At 38.7% G+C, this 20,000-nt stretch overlaps 3 protein-coding genes across 4 annotated transcripts in view; 2 read left to right on the forward strand and 1 right to left on the reverse strand.

Moving 5' to 3' along the window:
- Positions 1-979, forward strand: part of LOC137982067 (glycogen synthase kinase-3 beta-like) — a 9,944-nt gene extending 8,965 nt beyond the window's left edge. Inside the window, exon 9 of the mRNA XM_068829093.1 lies at positions 1-979. This exon is cut by the window's left edge and continues 94 nt beyond it. Within this exon, the coding sequence (XP_068685194.1) occupies positions 1-64 (64 nt within the window). The 3' untranslated portion in view covers positions 65-979.
- A 1,194-nt stretch (positions 980-2,173) lies between these two features.
- Positions 2,174-8,152, forward strand: LOC137983071 (palmitoyltransferase ZDHHC23-B-like). Of its 2 annotated transcripts, XM_068830247.1 has the most exons (4): positions 2,174-2,991; positions 5,302-5,346; positions 6,087-6,254; positions 7,010-8,152. In XM_068830247.1, exons 1-4 carry the CDS (start codon positions 2,342-2,344, stop codon positions 7,263-7,265), a joined length of 1,119 nt encoding a protein of 372 aa, XP_068686348.1. In that variant the 5' UTR covers positions 2,174-2,341; the 3' UTR covers positions 7,266-8,152. The 2 variants fall into 2 exon arrangements, with proteins under 2 accessions (XP_068686348.1, XP_068686349.1); XM_068830248.1 differs by lacking the exon at positions 5,302-5,346.
- Positions 8,153-8,282: 130 nt separating this feature from the next.
- Positions 8,283-19,016, reverse strand: LOC137981883 (uncharacterized). The gene is made up of 9 exons (XM_068828920.1): positions 19,012-19,016; positions 18,336-18,511; positions 17,418-17,467; positions 16,878-16,931; positions 15,902-15,948; positions 14,893-14,995; positions 13,900-14,154; positions 11,632-11,831; positions 8,283-10,601 (listed from the first exon to the last, which is right to left on the reverse strand). The coding sequence occupies exons 1-9, from the start codon at positions 19,014-19,016 to the stop codon at positions 8,417-8,419; spliced, it is 3,075 nt and encodes a 1,024-aa protein (XP_068685021.1). The 3' UTR covers positions 8,283-8,416.
- Between the last annotated feature and the right edge of the window lie 984 nt (positions 19,017-20,000).

Below are 20,000 nucleotides of genomic sequence, written 5' to 3' on the forward strand. Positions count from 1 at the left end.
ATCAAATCCAGGTCCTGCAGTTGTTGATGGAGCTGTGGCCTCTGTGTCTGCACCAGTCTCATAAATGAGAACTGTTTGGTGTAATAGAATGAATGAAAACTTGTGTTCATATAACTTTCTTTCGAGTTTTTTCTTTGTAAAAAGAAAGAGGTGCAGATTTTTTTTGTAAATAACGTGACAAATGAAACCATACAAGGGAGATGTTTTAGTATGTATTTTGAGAGAGCACGGGTTTGCCTTTCTGTCAAGTCTTAAAGTTTTAGTTTCGGAAACCTTACATGTAAAAATCTTTTCTATTAATATGGCAGTAACTCACTTGTTTTGCAACATTAGATCAAGGAGCAGTATTTGATGCTTGCAAGTAAAGCCAGTGGGAATCCTATCCCATAATGAGTCTCCAACTAGTTTTCGTGCTATTTATTAAATAAAATTTAAGGTATCGTTTTCTTGGATTTTGTTTTGTCAACGTTTTTCTCAGTTGTAGCTGGCTTTTCTTGTTTAACACTGACAGAGGAAGCTGTTTTAGGACTATGAAAACAGGTTTTATTTTGCAATTTAAATAACTACTTTGGGAAAAAGCAAGAATTTTAAAGATTCTACACTTTTTGTATTAAAGTTTGGAGGCACCATAAATAAGTGATGAAAGTTAAAGGAATAGAATTGAAACAAATCATTCCTATTACACGTGAACAAGTGGTACTGGATAGTATATTTAACTGACAGTACCAAAATTAATATTTAAATAATGTAAAATATGTTCATCTTAACTTAATACCAAAGGCCACATACTGCTTGGCTATAGAAAAAGGCTTCAGTTATAATTTCAGTCTGTATAGAATTTTATGGGCTTGTAAATTTAAGCAATTTTATTTCCTTCCTCTTTTACGTGTAAAATTTATAATAACCTACTCTTGTACTCTTCTTGTCAGCATTCTGCTAAGAGAAAAACACGAAAGCATTGATTGTCAAGAGTACTGTACTGTGGAGTTCATTTTATGCCTTATCTTTGCATCCCTTCCTTCCCTCTATGCCACAAAATCATCACATTGAAGGCTGCAATCCTGGACAAAAAAAATTGTTCAGACATTCTGAACTTCCTTGTCCGACCCCTAAGAATGGCTTTTGTTGGGTGCAGTAAATCTCGATGTTACGGCCTCCTCCCCTCCCCAGTGGGCACCTACCCCCTTCCAAAGAAGAAAAGAATGTTTAGGCATGGATGGGTTATTTCCCCATCTTCCTAAACAACATTGGCCTTTGGGGGGGGGGGGGGGGGCATTCTTGACCTTTTTTCCAAGTTTGAGAAATAGGGACAGTTTCTGCTCTTTTTGTCCACAGTAGACCTTTTTACAGTTATGTGCTTAGTGAACTGGCCTTTAAATGAAATTGAGGCTGGAGTTGACCTTGTTATGATACAGACCTCCCTGCTTTTCTTATGTTAATGATGCTGCTCTCAAGCTAATTAGTTGGAATTTACAGTGAGGTTTCTATCAAAACCTTCTAATTAACACAGAGGATGATGATACATTCTCCTCCAAAATAATGTGAGTGATGATCACGGAAGTATTCCTTCAAATTGTTGCATTTACTTTTGCAAACTGACACAACGAGGTCTGGCTGGCCAGTTCTGGCAAATGAAAGCGCCCTTAGCTTGGCAGGTACAAAACACAGGTCACAGGTCTCTGTTTAACCAATACAGAAACAATTCTAACTGTTTACCAATGAAATGCTAACATTAGGCCTAAAAACTCTTTGTTTAGGTCTAATTAAGCCAAAGGTTAGCTTTAATGAATGTTAAGGATTCTTTCTGTATTGGTAAAACAATGACCTGTGACCTGTGTTTTGTACCTGCCACCCAAGTCAGACAATAACATTTGGGCAGTTAAATTTAAAACGTTAAAACTGAAACTGACTGGAAAATTTTTGAAATTGTGTTGTGATAGAACAATTTTTTTTTTCCATGGAGTAAATTATCGTGCATAGAATGTTTAAAAACTCACAAAATGCTTGCAAAGCCGTTTAGATGAGAAAGGATTCACTCAAATCACTGTCGGGGGGTGGGGTTAGTATCACTTTAGGTTTTTCAATGGGTCGTCTGGGCAATCTCGTTCCCAGGGTCTCTCTTCCTCCTTTCCTTGGAGGTAGCTCTGGGAACGAGACTAATCGTTAGGTCTTACACCAGGTACTATCCCAACAAAAAATGTCGGATGGCAAGTATCCAAAATAATGGCCTCAGATGAGTCGTGTTGTTTGTGGGTTTTCCTCCAAACTTGTGATGGTTGTAACAATGCATAATTAAGGAAATAGGAAAATTCATTTAAGACTTGATTGTTGCCATTTAAGAATGGCATCATCGGGCTCATCCTATTTGTGTTGTTGTGAGTTCCGCAACGTAAAAGGACAGAGAACACATATGCTTGCGTTCTGTTGTGAGTGCGATGAACTTGATAAGGCCGTGGACCAGTGTTTTAAAGGAAATAGAGTCTCAGGGGAAGAGTGCAATCAAATTTGTTTGGATATTTCCGATCGCATTCGTATTCCATGGTTTTCTGGAGCTCGCAAAGTGAAATTGGATGCTGTTGTCCCTCTTTTGTTTTTACCAGTTTCTCTGTATTTTGCTTGTTATGGTCTGTTATACACTGTTCTTGCGTTTTTCTACGTCCCTTTGTTCATCCTTACTTATTACATCTACGTTCTGAATCAACGGAAAAGGACGTGGTTCTTTGTAAGCTGGGTTTTATCTTCTCTAGTGGGTACCTTTGCTTGTTATCTGATTTACGTTTCACCTCACTATCCTTACAATCATTCTGCCGTCATTTCTTCTGGGTTTGTTGTTGTGTTATTATTGTACCTGCGTGTTGTTATTTCAAGAAGTTTCCTCAATAGGCATACGCTGGGTTCAAAATACATGCATTTACAAAAAGGCAAAGACGTCAACGACCTGACATGCTGTTTTTGTACTGAGGGACCCTTTATTAGGTCAAAACACTGTAGGTAGGTATTATATTTTTAAATCTTCCTAAGAAAATTGGAATTGAAGATCCTTCTCCTTGGGAGTTGCAGGTTGACTTCTAGCAGTTCATCAGAGGCGCGCAGTTCCCCAGATTCAGTCAACCATGTAAAGAGTTTCATTAACATTTTTCTCAGGTCACCAGAGTTTGGCAGCTGGGCATTTTTTGTGTTTTTGGCATACATTGTAAGAAGATAATCTGAAAAAGACGAAGAAAACTGGGCAAAGATTTTGCAAAATAATAGGCACAGCTGGGGCGATTAACCTAGTGCGTGCGGTCACCCCAAAACGCAGACTGTGCAGACCAGGGGCAAAATATGGCGTTACCCTCACTATTATTGAGAGCTAACCATAAGCAGGCTAACCTGAATGTTATTTAGGCCTAATTAGGCTAACCGAATGTTATTTAGGCCTAATTCAGGCTACGGTTAGGGTTAGGGTTAGGGTTAGAGGTTAGAGGTTACAGACGGTCTGCACAGTTCGCAGGCTGTGTTTTTCAGTGTCCCTAGTGCATGACCCCTAGTAAACCACCTGGCAAGTGCACAAGAAAAAGTGAAGTGGCCATGAGTGGATGTAGAGGTTGTTAACCCATTAGAGAGATTGAGCATCATGTTAACGCGAAACGGCAAACACAAAAGGATGGGATGCTGCTTGTTTTTGTTTTTTTGTGATTTGTTTGAGCAGGTTGAAGTTTTGGCAGCTATTCAGCTGATGTGGACCTGCTATACCCACCCAGCCATACACTCACAGAGGACAACCTCATTGAACACCCGGAATTTCATCCCCTTCTCTTCTCGAATAGTGTGTGGGTTCTTTAACGTCCCACAGGGAACTAATGCACATGGAAGATATTAATTTTTGTGAGACGGGGCCTTATCCGAGAAGACTTGAAAGTCTAACCATTTGTGGATGTAATTACAAAGGCAGCACTTTCTCCTCAGTTGTTTTAAGACCCTGAGTGTTGGTCCAGCCAGAGTCAAACTCACAACCTCCCGCATGGAAGCCCGGTGCTCAACGAACTTGGCCACCAGTGTGCAGTTCATAAAAGCATGAAAATTATGTTATTCTAACTCATTTCTCTCTTTTGAAAAGGTATTTGATACCTGCTGCTATTCCACGCCAGAATTGAGCTCATTTCAAACAAGTTTCTTCCATTTTTTGGCAAAACGCAAATTTTAGTCCAACGTTTGCCGTAAATGTGATGCTTAATCTCTTTATTGACTCCTGAACCGCCTCCCACCACTGACGAGTAAAATCGTCTGATGTTACACAGAGTTAAGGGCCCAATGACATTTTTTTGTTGGGGGTGCGTTGCTAGGGATGTAATGTTTAAGTAATTTGAGAGAATTTTGCATTATTTTGGTCAGTTTCCAACTTTTGTAAGCCAATGACCCAAAATATGACGTCATCATGCCATGCCCATGGTCACGGGACCAATAAAAGAAAACTCTAAATTTGTCTCTGTCAGTGCTACGCAATTTGGGTATTTAATCAATGGTTTGATAATTTGTATTCGTTTTTGCATCCAGCCAAGCATGGTTTTCCTTTTATTTTGAAAAATGTTCTTTTTAAAGACAAAAGATACTTAAATACCCATAACTTTTTCAAAAAAGAGGATTTGAAAAAAATCAATGCTTAGCTGTATTCTGTATTTCAGGGTGAAACGTACCATGTTTAAAAAAAAATTCAATTTTAAAGACTGCCGGAAATTTAGCTTTTTCTCAAACCGGAAGTCAGTTTGTTTACGCATGCGCAGTTGGTCTGAGATCGAGTGCGAGGAAAAACCTTCGATGGAAACAATAGTTTGTGCAGTGACTTTTGCTTGTGAGTGGGTTTTATGATGACGTCACTTACCGGAAGTAACATTTCACTTCCTTAGCAACACACGAAAAATCCGTCTGTGGGCCCTTAAGGTCAATGGGTTGATTCAGACCCTGTAATAGAGGTGAAACTAACTTCATTTCTTGAATATTTACCAGTAGCTACCTGCATTATATATCTTAGCTAATATTGCGCTGCAGAAGTAGTGGGGATGAGGTCGGCAAGGAAGAAAACAGAAGGAACCTCCTTGCATTCCAAGGCAATTTTGTATTATCTTTGTCAGTGAAGGTGTTACTATTTAACAGAAAAATAACATTAATAGGCAGCACAGACAGTGATCCAATAGGAAACCTCAGCGGGAACATTGGTGGGAGGCAAGTGCTCTCACCTCAGAGGCATCCCACTTTCATAGTTGTAAATTCCATTTTTTGAAGCTGGGGTCACGAAGAATTATTTCTTTAATTAATTCATAGGACTTGTGGTTATTGTGTTCCAAGATCCGACCATCATTGTGTTTGGTAAGTCACTGCCTGTTGTCACTTAATTAAGGATACATGTGGATAAGAACAATAAACTGTAAGCTCCATCTCACAACCCTTCAATGTTCATAACCCTGTGGGAAGTAAAAGAACACACACTACTCACAATTAGTAGGGCATGTAGTTCCCGGTGTTGTGGTCTGTCTTCTGTGGTGTATCATGGTTCGGAGGGTAAATGCTTGGAGAAACTAGCTACATCAAGTTACTCTAAAATCTGAGGGTAAATAAAGATATGTATGGGTAATCACATGATTTCAAGTGTAATTTGGATTAAATAAGCAGGAGTAAACTTTTTCAAAGACAACCAAAATTGCACAAGCCGGTAGGGCAGGTGCAATTTGTAGTCTCTGAAGAAGTGCTTATTTATTCCAAATTGTACAAGAAAAATCATGTGATTACTTATTAATAACATAAATGAAAAAAAAATGATGGTTAAACAGAAGGAAATGCATGTATATCACGCAATCAGGGGAAAAAGTTAGTTGCACCATCTAGGTTCTGAACAAACCCTAAATGTTTATTAGCCAATCATTTTCCAGAATTTCGATGTGTAATTTGCTCTGGTATTCAACTTGTTCGCACTGTGTTACACTAGAACTGCACTGCCCTCAGCCAATCAGAATTGAGTAATTTTTTCATGTATATTATTGGATATGATATATGATGATACAAGTGTCACATCATTGGCCAACTCTTCAATCATCCAACTTTTATTGTAGGACAAACTGCTGCATTGGACAGCACAATCATGTCTCATTTCTTGGTGCTATTATTGTAATGATCATCACTGGCTTGTGGGGAGTTAACCTTTCTTTTGCTAGCATCTGTGATGTATGGGATGTCACGATTCTCCACATGGATTGCTCTAATGTGTATTCAAAATCCAGGTGGGTGAAATGTGGAGTAGCAATTAAGATGCCATTAACTGGTAATTTAACTCATTAGTTAGTGTGATCTTGCCAATTTATTTGGAAGGGATGGTTTTGGGTGGTGCACTTTATGCCCGTAGATTGTGAATTTGAGAATGTGTCTTGATTGGAAGTTGATATTGTGTGTCAGTGATTTAACTGTTTTATTTTTATGAACATATGGGGGTCAAATTTCAAAGAGTGCGAGAGCAGAAAAGTGATATTGTACATGTAAAGGATTTCTTTATAAAAGTAATTCAAAAATCAAAAGGGAGCTTTAGTGGGTTTGAACCGAATTCCAACCACACATTTACCACTACAACCCAGAGAAATGGCTTAAGTATATATTGCATACTGGTATTCTTGAACTGACATTTTTTTCCTGGATTTTAAAGGTACTGCAGGCAAAACAGACTGCATGACATGCTAGCAAATATTTTGCACATTGTCAGATTTCTAGTCATTCAGTGGGGTTCTCTGTTATGGACAGATCGAGCACTGCAATAACATGTCTCATTTTTGGGATAGTAACTCTTATTCTTTTTCATTTATGCTGCTATGCTATGAATCAAAGAAGTGAAATACTCCCACCTGTCATCGAAAACAGTATGGGTATTATTATTATTATTATTATTATTATTATTAGCTCCTCTATATTCTCTATCCTCCAAATTTTACTTTTTGCTCATTATATCACTGTTTCCCAATTTGACATGCTGTTTATTATATTGTAGGTCATCTGTTGTGTTTGTCGCTTCATGGTATGCAGTTATGTTCATTTTTGGAATGAGTTCACTTCTCTTACAACAGCTACTATTTATCAGCTTCAATCTGACTGGCGATGAGTGGAGAAGATCATCTAGAAACAAACCATTTTGGAAAGTATTGTGGGAGCATCAATACAACAAAGGATTAGTACAAAACTGGAGAGATTTCCTCTTTCTCCAAGATTCACACTCTATTAAATCTCAAGAATTGGAACTTGTTTAGATCACATTTATGTGGTTCAGAGTTAGCATGAATTTCTTCCATGACATCTAAGCCGGATCCTAGGTGCTGGGTTTGAAAAGGAATCCAACCTGGTTCAAAGCTGTCTTAATTAAATTAAAGAGAAAAGAAACAATGTGGCATTTCAGATAACTAATTTATTTTATTCTTTCTCCTTGCTTGTTATAAACTATAGTGATATAATTTTTACTTCTGCCATAAAGATGGAACAAAGTCTAGAGATGACTTCTATGAAACAACCGGAAAACATTTGTATTGATTACCAAAACATATATTTTCATACCTTTTTTTAACAAAACTCAAATATTGAACACAAACAATAAATTAATAACAGAAATTAGCGTACTCATTTGTATCAAATGTCCATTTCGCAGAAAGCCACCATTTGTTTCCTATTTTGTTTGCCCTTCAAGAGTTTTAACATTGGAGTCCATAGATGACGTCAAATACCTTCCTATCCTGATACACTATAACAACATACAGGGCAAGCAGATCCACTGCATCTACAGCATGTTCTCACTTAAATGTGCATGCAAATGCCTTAAGTACTATCAGCATAGATTCAAAGCAAAGTTCACAAGGGCTGAGCTCAGTTTACAATGTTGGTTGATGCTGGATGACCTTTGGCACTGCAACGAAAACCAAATGGACCCATTAAATCACCCAAACAAAACAAGCCAGCAAATTAAAGTAAATTAATAATTATTGTATTCTATGTTTGAGTAAAAAGCTTGTATAATTATTTGGAGTGGAAAGCAGTTGTACCATTTTCAGTGCAACCGTTATTTTTGTCAACCAGTGAGTTTGTTAATCAGTTTCAGACATGAGAACTTTTGCAACATGGAAATTGTAAAAAACGTTTCACAGTTCATTAGTTTGCATTTATTTTGCTCTGAGTATTCTTTGGTGGGAGTGGAGGTAACCTTACCTTGATCCATTGACTCCTTGGAGTGAGACTTAATAGATTTTACTTTGTCTGATGCCAGACGATTTACATGTGAGTGGGGTGGGGTGGGGGGGGGGGGGGGGGTTAGGAGTCAGTGGGTTTAGGTGATCAGTTTCTTTTTTCCCATGCCTTTTGTGTTTCAGTATGTTAAATCATGGTTATCCCTATTGGTGCTTCTGAGGTTAAATTATGGATAACACTCACTTGTTGCTGGTCTTCTTAATAAAGGGGCCTTTGTGCTAACACCAGTAGGACCTTTTTCAACTCCAGTGTCATGGATCTTTGCATCTGCTGGGTTTTTTACTTTTGTCCTTGGGCTTTGTAGTTCATCTGATCTTGCACTTTGGCAGCTCTCTTGTGGGGTTGAATCTGGTACTACCATTGAAGTCATTTCTGTGTTTGTATTTCCAAGTGCTTGAGGGTTGATGAATGGAAAGGGATATCTTAAGTTGAACATGTTCAGTGATGCAGATGACCGAGAATAAGTGACTGTTCCCAACATGTTAGAACCCAGTGCTGCTCTGGAAAATCCACCCATTGGAATCTGAGGGCTGGGAACTGCTGCTGAAGGACCAGTGAGCCCTGTCTGTGAATGCAGCATAGCACCTGTTCCAGTTGACATCCCTAACATACCATTCACCTCGACAAGGGCTTTTGATTTAGGATTTGCAGTTATTGCTCCTTGATACAACTGCTGTTTATCTCTCCCTAAAGCAACTGACTCATTCAGTGGAGGCATACCTGGTGGTGCAGATTGATGGCTAGAAGCAAGGCCTGTTTGAAATCTCTCGCATGGATGCAATGCTTCGTTTTGCTTTCCCAATTCCGTCAGTACGGTAAAACATGGTGGAACCGATGCTTCTCCTTGAACATGAAGATTACAGGGCATGAGCATCATTGGAGTTAACATTGCACCCACAGAACCTGGTGCCATCAGGGTTGCTGTGACAGTCTGATTAAAGCCAGTGTTTACTGCTGGATCAAGAAAAGGAAAAAATGAAAGAGATGGAAAACCTGGTGGTGCTGAAAACGTTTCTACACCAGCAAGTGGTTTGGGTATAACAGATGTGCTTGCATGTTGAGCTGAGTTTCCAGAGCCTTGACAAAATGTGGAGTTTGGGGGTGTGTCATCAACTGTCTTTGGTAGTTCCTTGATATCATTTTCTGGTTTAGTGATTTGTGTTGCATGTTTCAAGCTTAATGCAGATGATGCAAAGTCAAGTTGGGGGATGGAATTTGCTGAACGATTTAAGGAAGTAACATCAACTGGCAGGTTGGTTGGCTGTAATACAGTATTGGTTGCCTGATTCATGGCTCTGACACCATGTATTGGATCAGTAACATGACAAACAGTTGGAGATGCTGGATTTAAAGCATTGAAAAGCTGTGAATTGATGGGAAATGCAGACTCTCCCTTTGGGGTAGTAATGGAAGCACCTTTTTCCTCTTTCCAAGTGTCTTTCTTTTCATATAACAAACAATCTTCACTTGAGGTGTCTGATTCCCCAATGACAGGATCAATACAACCACAAAGGTCAGTTTTCTTTGATTCCTTTTCTTCTTGTAGTGATGAGGATGCATCTCCTGTAAATTTCTGGTAAACTGCTTTTTTCTCTACAGTCTCACTTTCTTCAATCTGGTTTGCACCTTTTTCATCTTCTTTACATTGTTTTGATTGCTTTGTTCCTGATTCATCAGGGTCAGAGCTAAATGTTCTGTCTACACATGCAGTGTTGCCTTTTCTCAGAGTATCAGATGATACAATTATTGTCATGTCCTTTGGTTTTCTTTCAAGGGTATGCTCAATGTTACTAAGTGCCTCGGGATCTTGAGAAGCTGTTTCCTGAAATGGCATGCATCTCTTTCTGGTATCATTGGAAGATGGATGAGAATACTTGCATCTCTTTCCCAAGCAACAGTTCTTTCCATAGCGACAGGAGATGGGTATTTCCGTTTTCCACTCTTTTGGAGGGCGAGGCAACTGCGTCCCCAACTTTGGCATTGTTATATTATCTCCCTTGCCAACATCACTGTTACTTGGCAACATTTTAAATGCATATCCCTCTGAAACACCATCACATTTGAGCAGGTTCCCCTTTGAGAGTTTAGTATCATCATTATCACAAGAAGAGCCATCCAATCCCCCTTCACAACTTAATCCTATCATGGACTCATCTCCTTTAGATTCTTGTTTATATTTTTTGCAAACTGGAAGAGGTGGAAAACTTTCATCTTCTATAACTGAAGAGGTGGAGTTGGTTTCTGTTGCTGAAGCCATACACCTCCTTTCTGTGTTCTGGGAAGTCTTGAGTTGAAGTTCCCTCTCAAAATGAAGTGTCTCCTCCATTTGTTTCTCCAAGATATAGATTTCTCTGTCAAAGACCAAAGTCAACATGCATATGTAAGCTACATTGTGGGATGGCGTAGTGGTTGTAGCACTCTCCTCCCAGCAATGTGGCCCGTGTTCGATTCCGGATTCGTGGCCATATGTGGGTTAAGTTCGGGTTGGTTCTTTACTCTGCTGAGAGGTTTTTCTCTGGGTTCTCTGGTTTTCCCCATCCCAAAAAAAACCAACACCTTTAAATTCCAATTCGACGGGATACAGGACCTCTCTGAAAACCACTTTTGGGTGAGTAGATTTTCCATATAATATAGAAAAATAAAATTGTGCCCATTGTCTTTAGTACATAAACCTTGGGGCTGTAACTAAGACTGAGGGCACAGTCTTTTCCTATACGGACTGACCAAGACCAGTACATAACATATCATTTTGTCATTTTTTTATGGTGTAGGTGGCTCCCGTATGCACACTGAGACCTCATGCTACTCACTTGTAGACGATGGATAACTGAAAGGGTAACTGGCCTTACCAGGGACAGCAGAGCCACAAATTTCAAGCAAAAAATAAATTATAAAAATTTAACAAAACAGTAAAACATAAAACAAGAAAACTAACAGAAGGTAAAACAAAACAAAACAAAATGAGCACAGCATTTAGACAAACAGATTTAAGGACGGAATATACATAAGGCTGGGATAATATGTATTAGGTTATAAATTTATCAAGTAACTTATAAGAAGTAAAACATCTGTTATTTTACGGTTGATCCATGTGTATTCTTTTGATATCTCGTTGAGAATGCTGAAAGTAGCATTTCTGAGCTTCGAGTTTTCAACATTTTCTGGCAGAGAATTCCCCCAGAACTTCTTACAAGTTGGTCCTTCTGGCACTTGCTTGTCTCCCCCCAACCCCCCCCCCCCCCCCTTCCCCTTCCCCAATACAAAATATGCTTCACGTCCAATTGCAGAGAAGAATGAGAAAGAAGCAATCTCCCTGCCAGATGAACCCCTTAATAACTATTACTCTTAAGATATTCAGTTTTATTACAATGAAAATCTCACCTTTGTTGTGCATCAATTTCTGCCTGCTGTTTACTCAGCTCCAGGGCCATTTCCAGCTGCATCTCCTCGTCAACCTGATTAAAAGGTCGAAGTTCAGCCAGGAACTGTTGTTTCTCTTGCCTCTTTTGCCAAATGTTTGCACTGTATCCTTTTCTGGTTGTAAAATTTGTTAGAGGGTTTTCAAAAGATTGTATTCCACTCTATTCAAAAGAGAATAAAAAATTTTAAAAGCCTGTATTGGCCAAGTATGATGGCTTTTATTGTAAAACTATCATTTTTGTACTTATTTAGCATGCATAACAAGCATTTCTGCAGGGGAACATGCACGAATTTCGATGTTCTGGTGGCAAGAAAAAGTGGGACAAGATAAAAAAGATGAGGGAGGGGAAGGAAATAAGGAAACAATTTGTCTTGTCCCATTTTTTGCACAGCCAAAACATTGAAAAGGCACACTTGCTCACAGGCCACTACTATCAGAGCATACCATGTAAGCCAAAAAAAAAAAAAAAATCGGTGCTCTAAGTATTCTCAGGGTTTGTCTTGCCATGTGATCTACTCCCACCAAGGAAACTGGGTCCTTTTTTATCCTTGCCCTTGATACAAAGGCCATAAAACTGAACCGAGAGTTAAATGATTGTAGAATGTTGTTGTTTTGAAATGCAAACCAATCAGGTTTGGAAAAAAATAATAGACAGTACGTGTTTAACAACAAAATTTCTGGAAAATTACATACAGAACCCAAGTTTTTGGAGGACAGATTATGGCTATCCACCAGAAAGGGACATGCTTGATTTGAGTGGCCTTAATGTTTGGATAGCAATTAAGCTTTGTTATTGAACAACCAAGGTTTTATTGGAGGGCCGGGTTCAATTCCCAGACTCAGTATCATATCTGGGTTGAGTTTCAAATTTGTAGGTCCTCTACTCTGCTCTGAGAGGTTTTTCTCTGGGTACTCCGGTTTTCCCCTCTCCTCAAAACCCAACAATTCTCATGTGTTGATTTAATTTGACTTGATTTCTGTACAGTGTACTCAATTACTGCCTCAGTGCCAAATACACTTGACACTAGCCTGCATAGCAGCCGTTTCCTTTCCTTTTCCAAATGCTCGCGAAGGGGACGAAAACTGCGAGAGATTGCAAAAAAAAAGGAGTAGGGGGAGGGGGTGAGGCGATGGAAGGAAACGCCTGCAATCAGATCCAGACGTTTTACCAAATGCCCCCAAACAGACCGCATTCCCTTGGGGCACCAACTTTCACATTAGAGCCAATGATCATTAATTTCCGGTAAACCATTTCTGGAATTTACCCACTCGCACATCTGTAAGAGAAGCTTCTGGCAATAAATTCACTTTGAGGCCCATGGATTTCACCTCCTTTATCTGATCTTCAATCAAGCTTCAAAGCGGACAGATCACCAGAACACAGGCACAACCTTTTGACATCTCCTTAATTCCCACACGTATTTGATAGATAGCGCTTTTGCCAAAACCAGTCGGCAAAATTGTGAGGACATCCTGTCCATGGACTAAACTCTTTATGGCAGCTCTTTGCTTCAGTTTGAGATCAATCTGTTTACCGTTTTTCGAAAGATCTTTTAACGTTTCCTGAAGAGAAAATTTGAAAGCTTCCACAGACTCTGTCATATTTTTGATTTTATTTGTTGTTTTGTATTCCGGATGTCGATTATGCACGAATGTCAAATTTTTCATGTCACTTTTTGATTGATGGGCTACTAACCAATCAAATTGTGCTATTGCTCCCCGTTCGTGGGCGAAGGGAGTTCGGTAAAATGTTTGGGATTGATTGCAGGCGATTCCTTTCCTCCCCACCCCTCCCCCTTCTCGCTCACCCCCTCCCCACTTCTCCCTAATTTTTTCCTCACCCTAGGTGCTCTCCCGCTTTATCGCTCGCTTGTTCAATCTCCGCCTGCTACATAGCCTGACTTGACACATAAATAAAGTTCATTATTATTGTCAGTGTTTGACACTAAAAGTCCTTTTTTCACTCCCATGCATTAGTAATAGTATAATAATAATAATAATAATAATAATAATGATGATAATAATATCATCACCATCATTACTATTATTATTATACTATTACTAAGTGCATGGGAGTGAAACATGGACAGGACACCGATATCTCACGTCATTGGGCATTATTTTCAATAATTTGTGGTACTTAGAATCTCTGTTAGTGATCAAAATTGTCATTTTATTCATCAATGTCGAGGCTCCTTCAGGGATAAATGGGTTCATAACATACAAACCCTCTGGAAAGCACTGCTTTGACTGCTCAAGGGGTCCTTCCCTCTGGAGGGCCACATCAGTCTTGGACTTGTGATAGTTGCATTGTATGGCAATCTTCCTGTTTCATCATCTCGTCTTCTTGTGGTTTCAGGTGTGACAGTGGCATTACTTACATCATCTTTGACAGCTAAAGTTGGAGGTTTTTTCTGAATATGATTTGTTTTGCCATAGTTTATTTCTTGACTGCCCAGCTGCTTTTCCAGCTTTATTGATTTCTGAGAAAGAAATTCAAGTTTTATTGGAATCATATTTAAATTGTCAAGTTCTCATTCCTTCACAATTTGAAGGGAAAGAGTAATGGGTACAAAATATAGCGGTTTTCAATTGAGTGTCGAAAGCCCGGGGGGGGTACTCGATGTGTCCTTGGTTGGGGAGGTGCGACACGGCCCCTCATACCCTGACCCTGTTTAAGACAAATATCGCTGATTTTCGTACCCATTTTAAGACAGAATTCCTATTTTTGATACCGTGTTTAAGACATTTAACCCAGTTTTAAACAAAAATTGATAAATCGATACCCTGATTAAGACAAATAATGATAAATTCGATACCCTGTTCAAGACAAAAATCCCGAAAAACATACCCTGGCTGGCCGCACGTCCCCATTAAGCCCTTATAAGGGAGTACCCCCCCCCCCCCCCCCCCGGGGTCGAAAGTAATTAGGTAATTACTTTGGTTTATGATTACTTCACTCAGTGATTGGTTCAAAGTTCTCGCGCCACTTTTTCAACCAATCAGAAGTGCTCGCGTGTGCACATTTTCCCGTGCTTTGTGTGGGCTACATGTGATTACTTCATGTTTTGATTGGTTTGCTGGATTGTCTCCATCCTTTTCTATTGGCCAAAGTAATTACATTGGTTTTGGTTTTACGACACTCGATTGAAACTCGCTCTATATTGGTTAACTTATTTGGTGGTTTATAAGTTGTACACGAAACTGCCATGTAGTCTCACATTTCTGTTTCTCTTTTTCCTTGCATTTCTCTTATTGGAGGAGCCACCAGTCAGTTCATTAACAACATGCTTTGGATCCACAGTAGCACACTGCAATGGGGTGCTGATTGAAAAACAAATATCACATTGATTAACAACTATATTACACTTAGTCTTGTATATTGAATATGTTGTCAGTAGTTAAAATTTATCCTTGGTTAAAACATTTTCAGACTAGTTTGTTTTTGTACTGTCCTTTGTCTTGTAGACATTATCATAATCTGAAACAAAGGAAAGTAAAAAACAAACTAGTTTTAAAAATTTTTGATCTTTTAAAAGCACTAGCCTAAGTGCAAAGTCTTTCATTTGAAAATTAGTTTTCATTATTTATGTAAACAGTAGAGCTTATTACCCTAAAAAAATTGATAGCGATTCATTTTGAGATTGCGGGTGTAGTCAATTTGGAAATGGCCTATTCTATTTTGTGGCCGTACTGCAACAGGAATTTCATGGGTGTCTTGCAAAGGACAGGGAGACTCATCTACTACCACTAGAAAATCCTGCATCAGGTCTTTGGTAGCAATAGATAATTCACAGGGTTTTCTAAGCAAAAGATTATTCCAGTTTAAGATTCAACAGGGGTTTCATTAGGAGCCAGTCAACGGCGGGAAACCGCCATCTGTTTGTCAGAAATTTGTCTCTCACCGCCAGCTACTCCGCCTTGATTTTCACTCAAAACCTTGTAAAAGACAAGAGTGACTGCCGCTTAAATTGATTATCCCAGGCATCTACTTCAAAAGTTATTGAAAACCCTCGATTCAACTTAAGCTGTCGCAAGAAAACAATCCAGGCCTTAATGGTACTTGAATCCTTGGGTTAATGGGTTCAAATTTCAATCACACAAGGGGTTATTATAGGATTCTTTGCAACAATGTTTGAAAAATACTTTCTTAACAGTGACAATCTTTTCAATACAGTACCATTTGTAAAAAGAATATATCATAGTTACATTATGACATTACTTAAGTACCTTTCCTTTGGCCAGATGTTTTTTTCTTTGGAAAATGGTGTAGATAGCTGAAATTTGGGCAATGAATACCAAATAGATTTGCATGTCAAATAAGTAATAGTTCTCTTTAACCTGATCAGCAATATTAAAATGGCCAATTGCATACCTGGTAGCATCCAAAGTATAGAGTGGATCACACAAACACAAAAGATAGTACTGCCACAATTTAACAAGGTAAGGGGAAACTGTCATTGCTCAAGTAAAAGCTGGATAACCCTGCTAGACCTAATTGAATTTTGCAAAACCAAGGCTGGGATTAATTCTGGGTCACCGCATGTTCATTCAATTCATGCAGAGCGAGGCTCTAAGGCCAGCATCAGGAGAATAAAATTAATATAATTGTCCCATGAAGCAAGATCTTTTGGACCCCTGCAGTAAAGAAGGAAAACACCCTTAATTAAAAGCCATTGACACCTCAAATGCCCTACTAGGACGCCCCACTTACAAGTAAAATCATCTGGCGTTAGACAGTAAAATCTGTTCATTAGTCTCACTCCCAGGGGTCAATGGGTTAAGTTTCTTGACCTTTTTGAGCTTTGTTTGATTTGAGAGACAATTTCAGTCACTTTCAGGAAAACAAAATAATGATGGTCCAGTAGTTTGTTCAAGTAACCAAGGACGTGAATAAAACTGTTAAGAAATTTTTATCACCTTTTCCATCGTCCACTGTTCATATTCAAAGCTGCTTTGTGTTCTTTTTATTTATTCACCCCTAAGCAGCCCCCACTGACAAGTAAAATTGTGTTAAACAGAGTAAAATCTAGAAGGCCAATCACTCTCAGGAGGAAAGGGTTATAATTAACTTTAGCAAAGGGGAGACAGTAAAACTTCGAGTACTTTTAAGTGTAGAATTTGCAAACAAAGTGTTAGATTCTTCCTACTGAAAGAAGGTCACAGATTCCTCTTACGATTACAGCACATGGAGTAAGCATCGTACCTTGCACTCTCTGCTTATTTTTTGCTCAGGCTTGCTGTTTGATCTGTTCCTCTGCTGATTGTAACAATAAAAATAATTTACTACTACCTGAAAAAATTCTGCAATTTGATTGGCTAGGAGCAGAGGTATTTCAACCAAGCCCCAGTTGTTTTAACGATGGATACCGCTTTCTGCCAGATAAATCACTATCCAGTCTAGTCATAGTGAAACCATTAATTTTTCGCTATCCAGTGCATAGTTATTTATCCACTGGATAGCATTATCAACCTTTTGAACAACTGGGACCAGGATTCTAGCTATATGAGCATCACTACTAAGCAGTAATCACCAAAAAATTATCAAAAAAGGGCCAAGATAATTGGCAAGATAATTTCCTTAATATAAAAAAGTTATTATTTCTTGGCAGAAAATTAATTAATTAAAAACTCACACCATCTGAACATTACTCCTTTTTTTGAATGTTTATATTTAACAAGACGTAGCAGGAAATTCTTTAAGGTACTATGTTCACTTGGTACATTGTGGGACTAGTTCAGATACCTTTCTCCAAAGTTCCATATTATCCTCCTCTTCTTCATCACCTATTTCACCTAACAAATGCAACACAAAAGCTGTCTTAAATGAAAAGGGGATGAATTCCACTCTTGCCTCTGAGTGTGCAAAAGTGCAAAATCTATGACATCAGAGGGTAAAAGTGCAATGTTACCCTCGAATGTTGACCAACAACCACCGTTGTTGTTGCCATTGCAAGTTTTCCTTTTTGTGCTATATAACAAATCACTTAATGACTGGTCCCTCGGGAAACAGTTCATTTTGTTTCCTTTGAATTTCATTGCTTCCCTCGGCTGTGCCTCAGGGAAACATTGAGATTCTTAGGAAACAAAATGAACTGTTTCCCTCTGGACCAATCATTAAGTGTTTAATATTACCTGTATAAAAACCTGCTGAAAATTGGCAAGCTATATAAGCTATATAATCACTGGCTGGAAGAATAATTATTATTGAGGAAGCACAACGTTAAATGGGCTTTCTGCAAATTGCAAGAAAAACATGGCAAAGAGGTATTGAATGCATGTTCATTACGTAGTTCCACTTTTCCAAGTTCCATGTTTTTCCACAACCCAAAGGATGGGGAAATATATCTTATGGGCACGTTTGAATAAAAATTAAATTGTTTGAAAGATGAATTGACCTTCTCGTTGCAGAAACATCTCGTGAACACAAATATTTTCATGTGGGGCGATCGAATGTTGGAGTTTTAAGTCTCACTATCGAGAAATAACTAAACATTCTTCAATAAAAGCAACTAAGAATAACGTATAAATTGGCAAGCTATTTAAGCTTATAGTCTAGAAGAATACTCCAACGACGATACGGCGCGATAATAAATCTGAAAAAAAGCTTAAGTTAAGTGGACATTTTAATGTTAATATTCAAGACATTTCTCAGTAAAAATACCTTCTGTGGCGCTAGGATCCAAGCCCGCAACTTTACATCTTTTTGCGATGGAAAGAAGTTCCAAGAACGTCACAGAATACCTTGAATAACAAAATCCCTCGTGGGAGCATCGCACCCAGCGAAGATTCCCGCCAAAATCCCGACCCCATGTCCACGAGTGAAGAGACCGAGTAGGCCTAGGGAGAGATTAAAAACTCAAAAGAGAGCATATGCATAATCCGGTATATTCAGTTCAGTTCAGTTCAGTTCAGTTTAGGGCCCGGTTCCTCGAAAGCCGATTAACTTAATCCAGGATTAGCGTAAACTTTTGTTTCACGTTTTCAACTTTTTGGTGAAAGTTTCTTTTGCTTATATTTGTTTTTCAAGATTGACGTCTTCTCATGTAAAGTTCTGCCGAAAATCTGCGTTGAACAGCATTTGGGAGTAGAGAAATAAACTGCTTGGTTAATTTTTAATCTTAGATTAGCGTTAATCGGCTTTTGAGGAACTGGGCCCAGTTCTTTATTTTTCTAAAAGGTATTGTTAACAAATTGGACATGCCCACAGGTAGCAGATGCTAATCTGGGTGGGTCATGTCGTGACTAAAAAGAGTAGGTAGACAAGTTTACAGGAAAATCAAGGAGATGAATGTACAAGAATATAAATTATAAAATTAAGTTTGTGAGCTAATTAGTACCACATTTATAAGAGAAAGCGCCATGAGACATCTTCTTTTACATAAATTGCTAATGGATCTTAATCTGGAATAATTAATTAAGGCTATACATAAATTACTCCACTATGTAACTTGATAGTAGTATAATAAAAGTCACCTTTTTATGAAGACGAGTAATAAACTATACTATATATATTTACTAGACCTCTGTTTCACATCATACAAATGAGGAACTCAAACCGGGGTACAATGCAGTTGCGATCAACAGACGAAGATTTTGTTAAACAAATGGTAAAAATGCGTTCCCACATCCCCGAGGTCACACGTCCCCGAGTCTACACGTCCCCACGTCCCCACGTCCCTACGTCCCCACGTCCCCGAGTCCCCACGTCCCCACGTCCTAAGTCCCACGTCGCCGTCCCACGTTTAGTCACAGCCGATTTATGTAAAACGAAGGGACAATTTTTTTTTTTGCATTAAGTCCTTATTTGACATAGGCAACATGAACGAAACGTTGGTATGACCATTTCTCAGATCATTTTACAATTCCCCAAGTATATCGAGGCTTGAACATTTAAATGTACTTCCACTTTCTGCATCCTAACCTTTTTTTAAATTATGCATTTCACTCGTAGTTGTCTGTCACGTCACATTTCTTGACTGAAGACGTCATAACGCTTGTTTTTGAGATTGGGGGGACGTTTACCCTAAAAAATTCCGACAAAGTTTTGCTTAAAACTGCTTGAAACTACCATTAACGTATAATTATACCTATCAATGTGATATCGTTCATTTTTATTGTGACCTCTATGTGATTTGACCTTTTTTTTTCTTTTAATTATGATTTACCGTTGCCATTAAGATGGGCATATGATTAAAAGGCAGAGTGATTAAGCCTCGATAGGAGTACTACAGCAAGGTATCTTGGATTCGCTCTGACGAAGGGCTAACGCTCGAAACGTCAGCTTTTAGAATCTCTGTACGGTGGCCAATTTACATTATCAACTCCG

The sequence above is a fragment of the Montipora foliosa genome, chromosome 13 (assembly GCF_036669935.1).
Source record: "Montipora foliosa isolate CH-2021 chromosome 13, ASM3666993v2, whole genome shotgun sequence".
Taxonomy (NCBI): Eukaryota; Metazoa; Cnidaria; class Anthozoa; order Scleractinia; family Acroporidae; genus Montipora; species Montipora foliosa.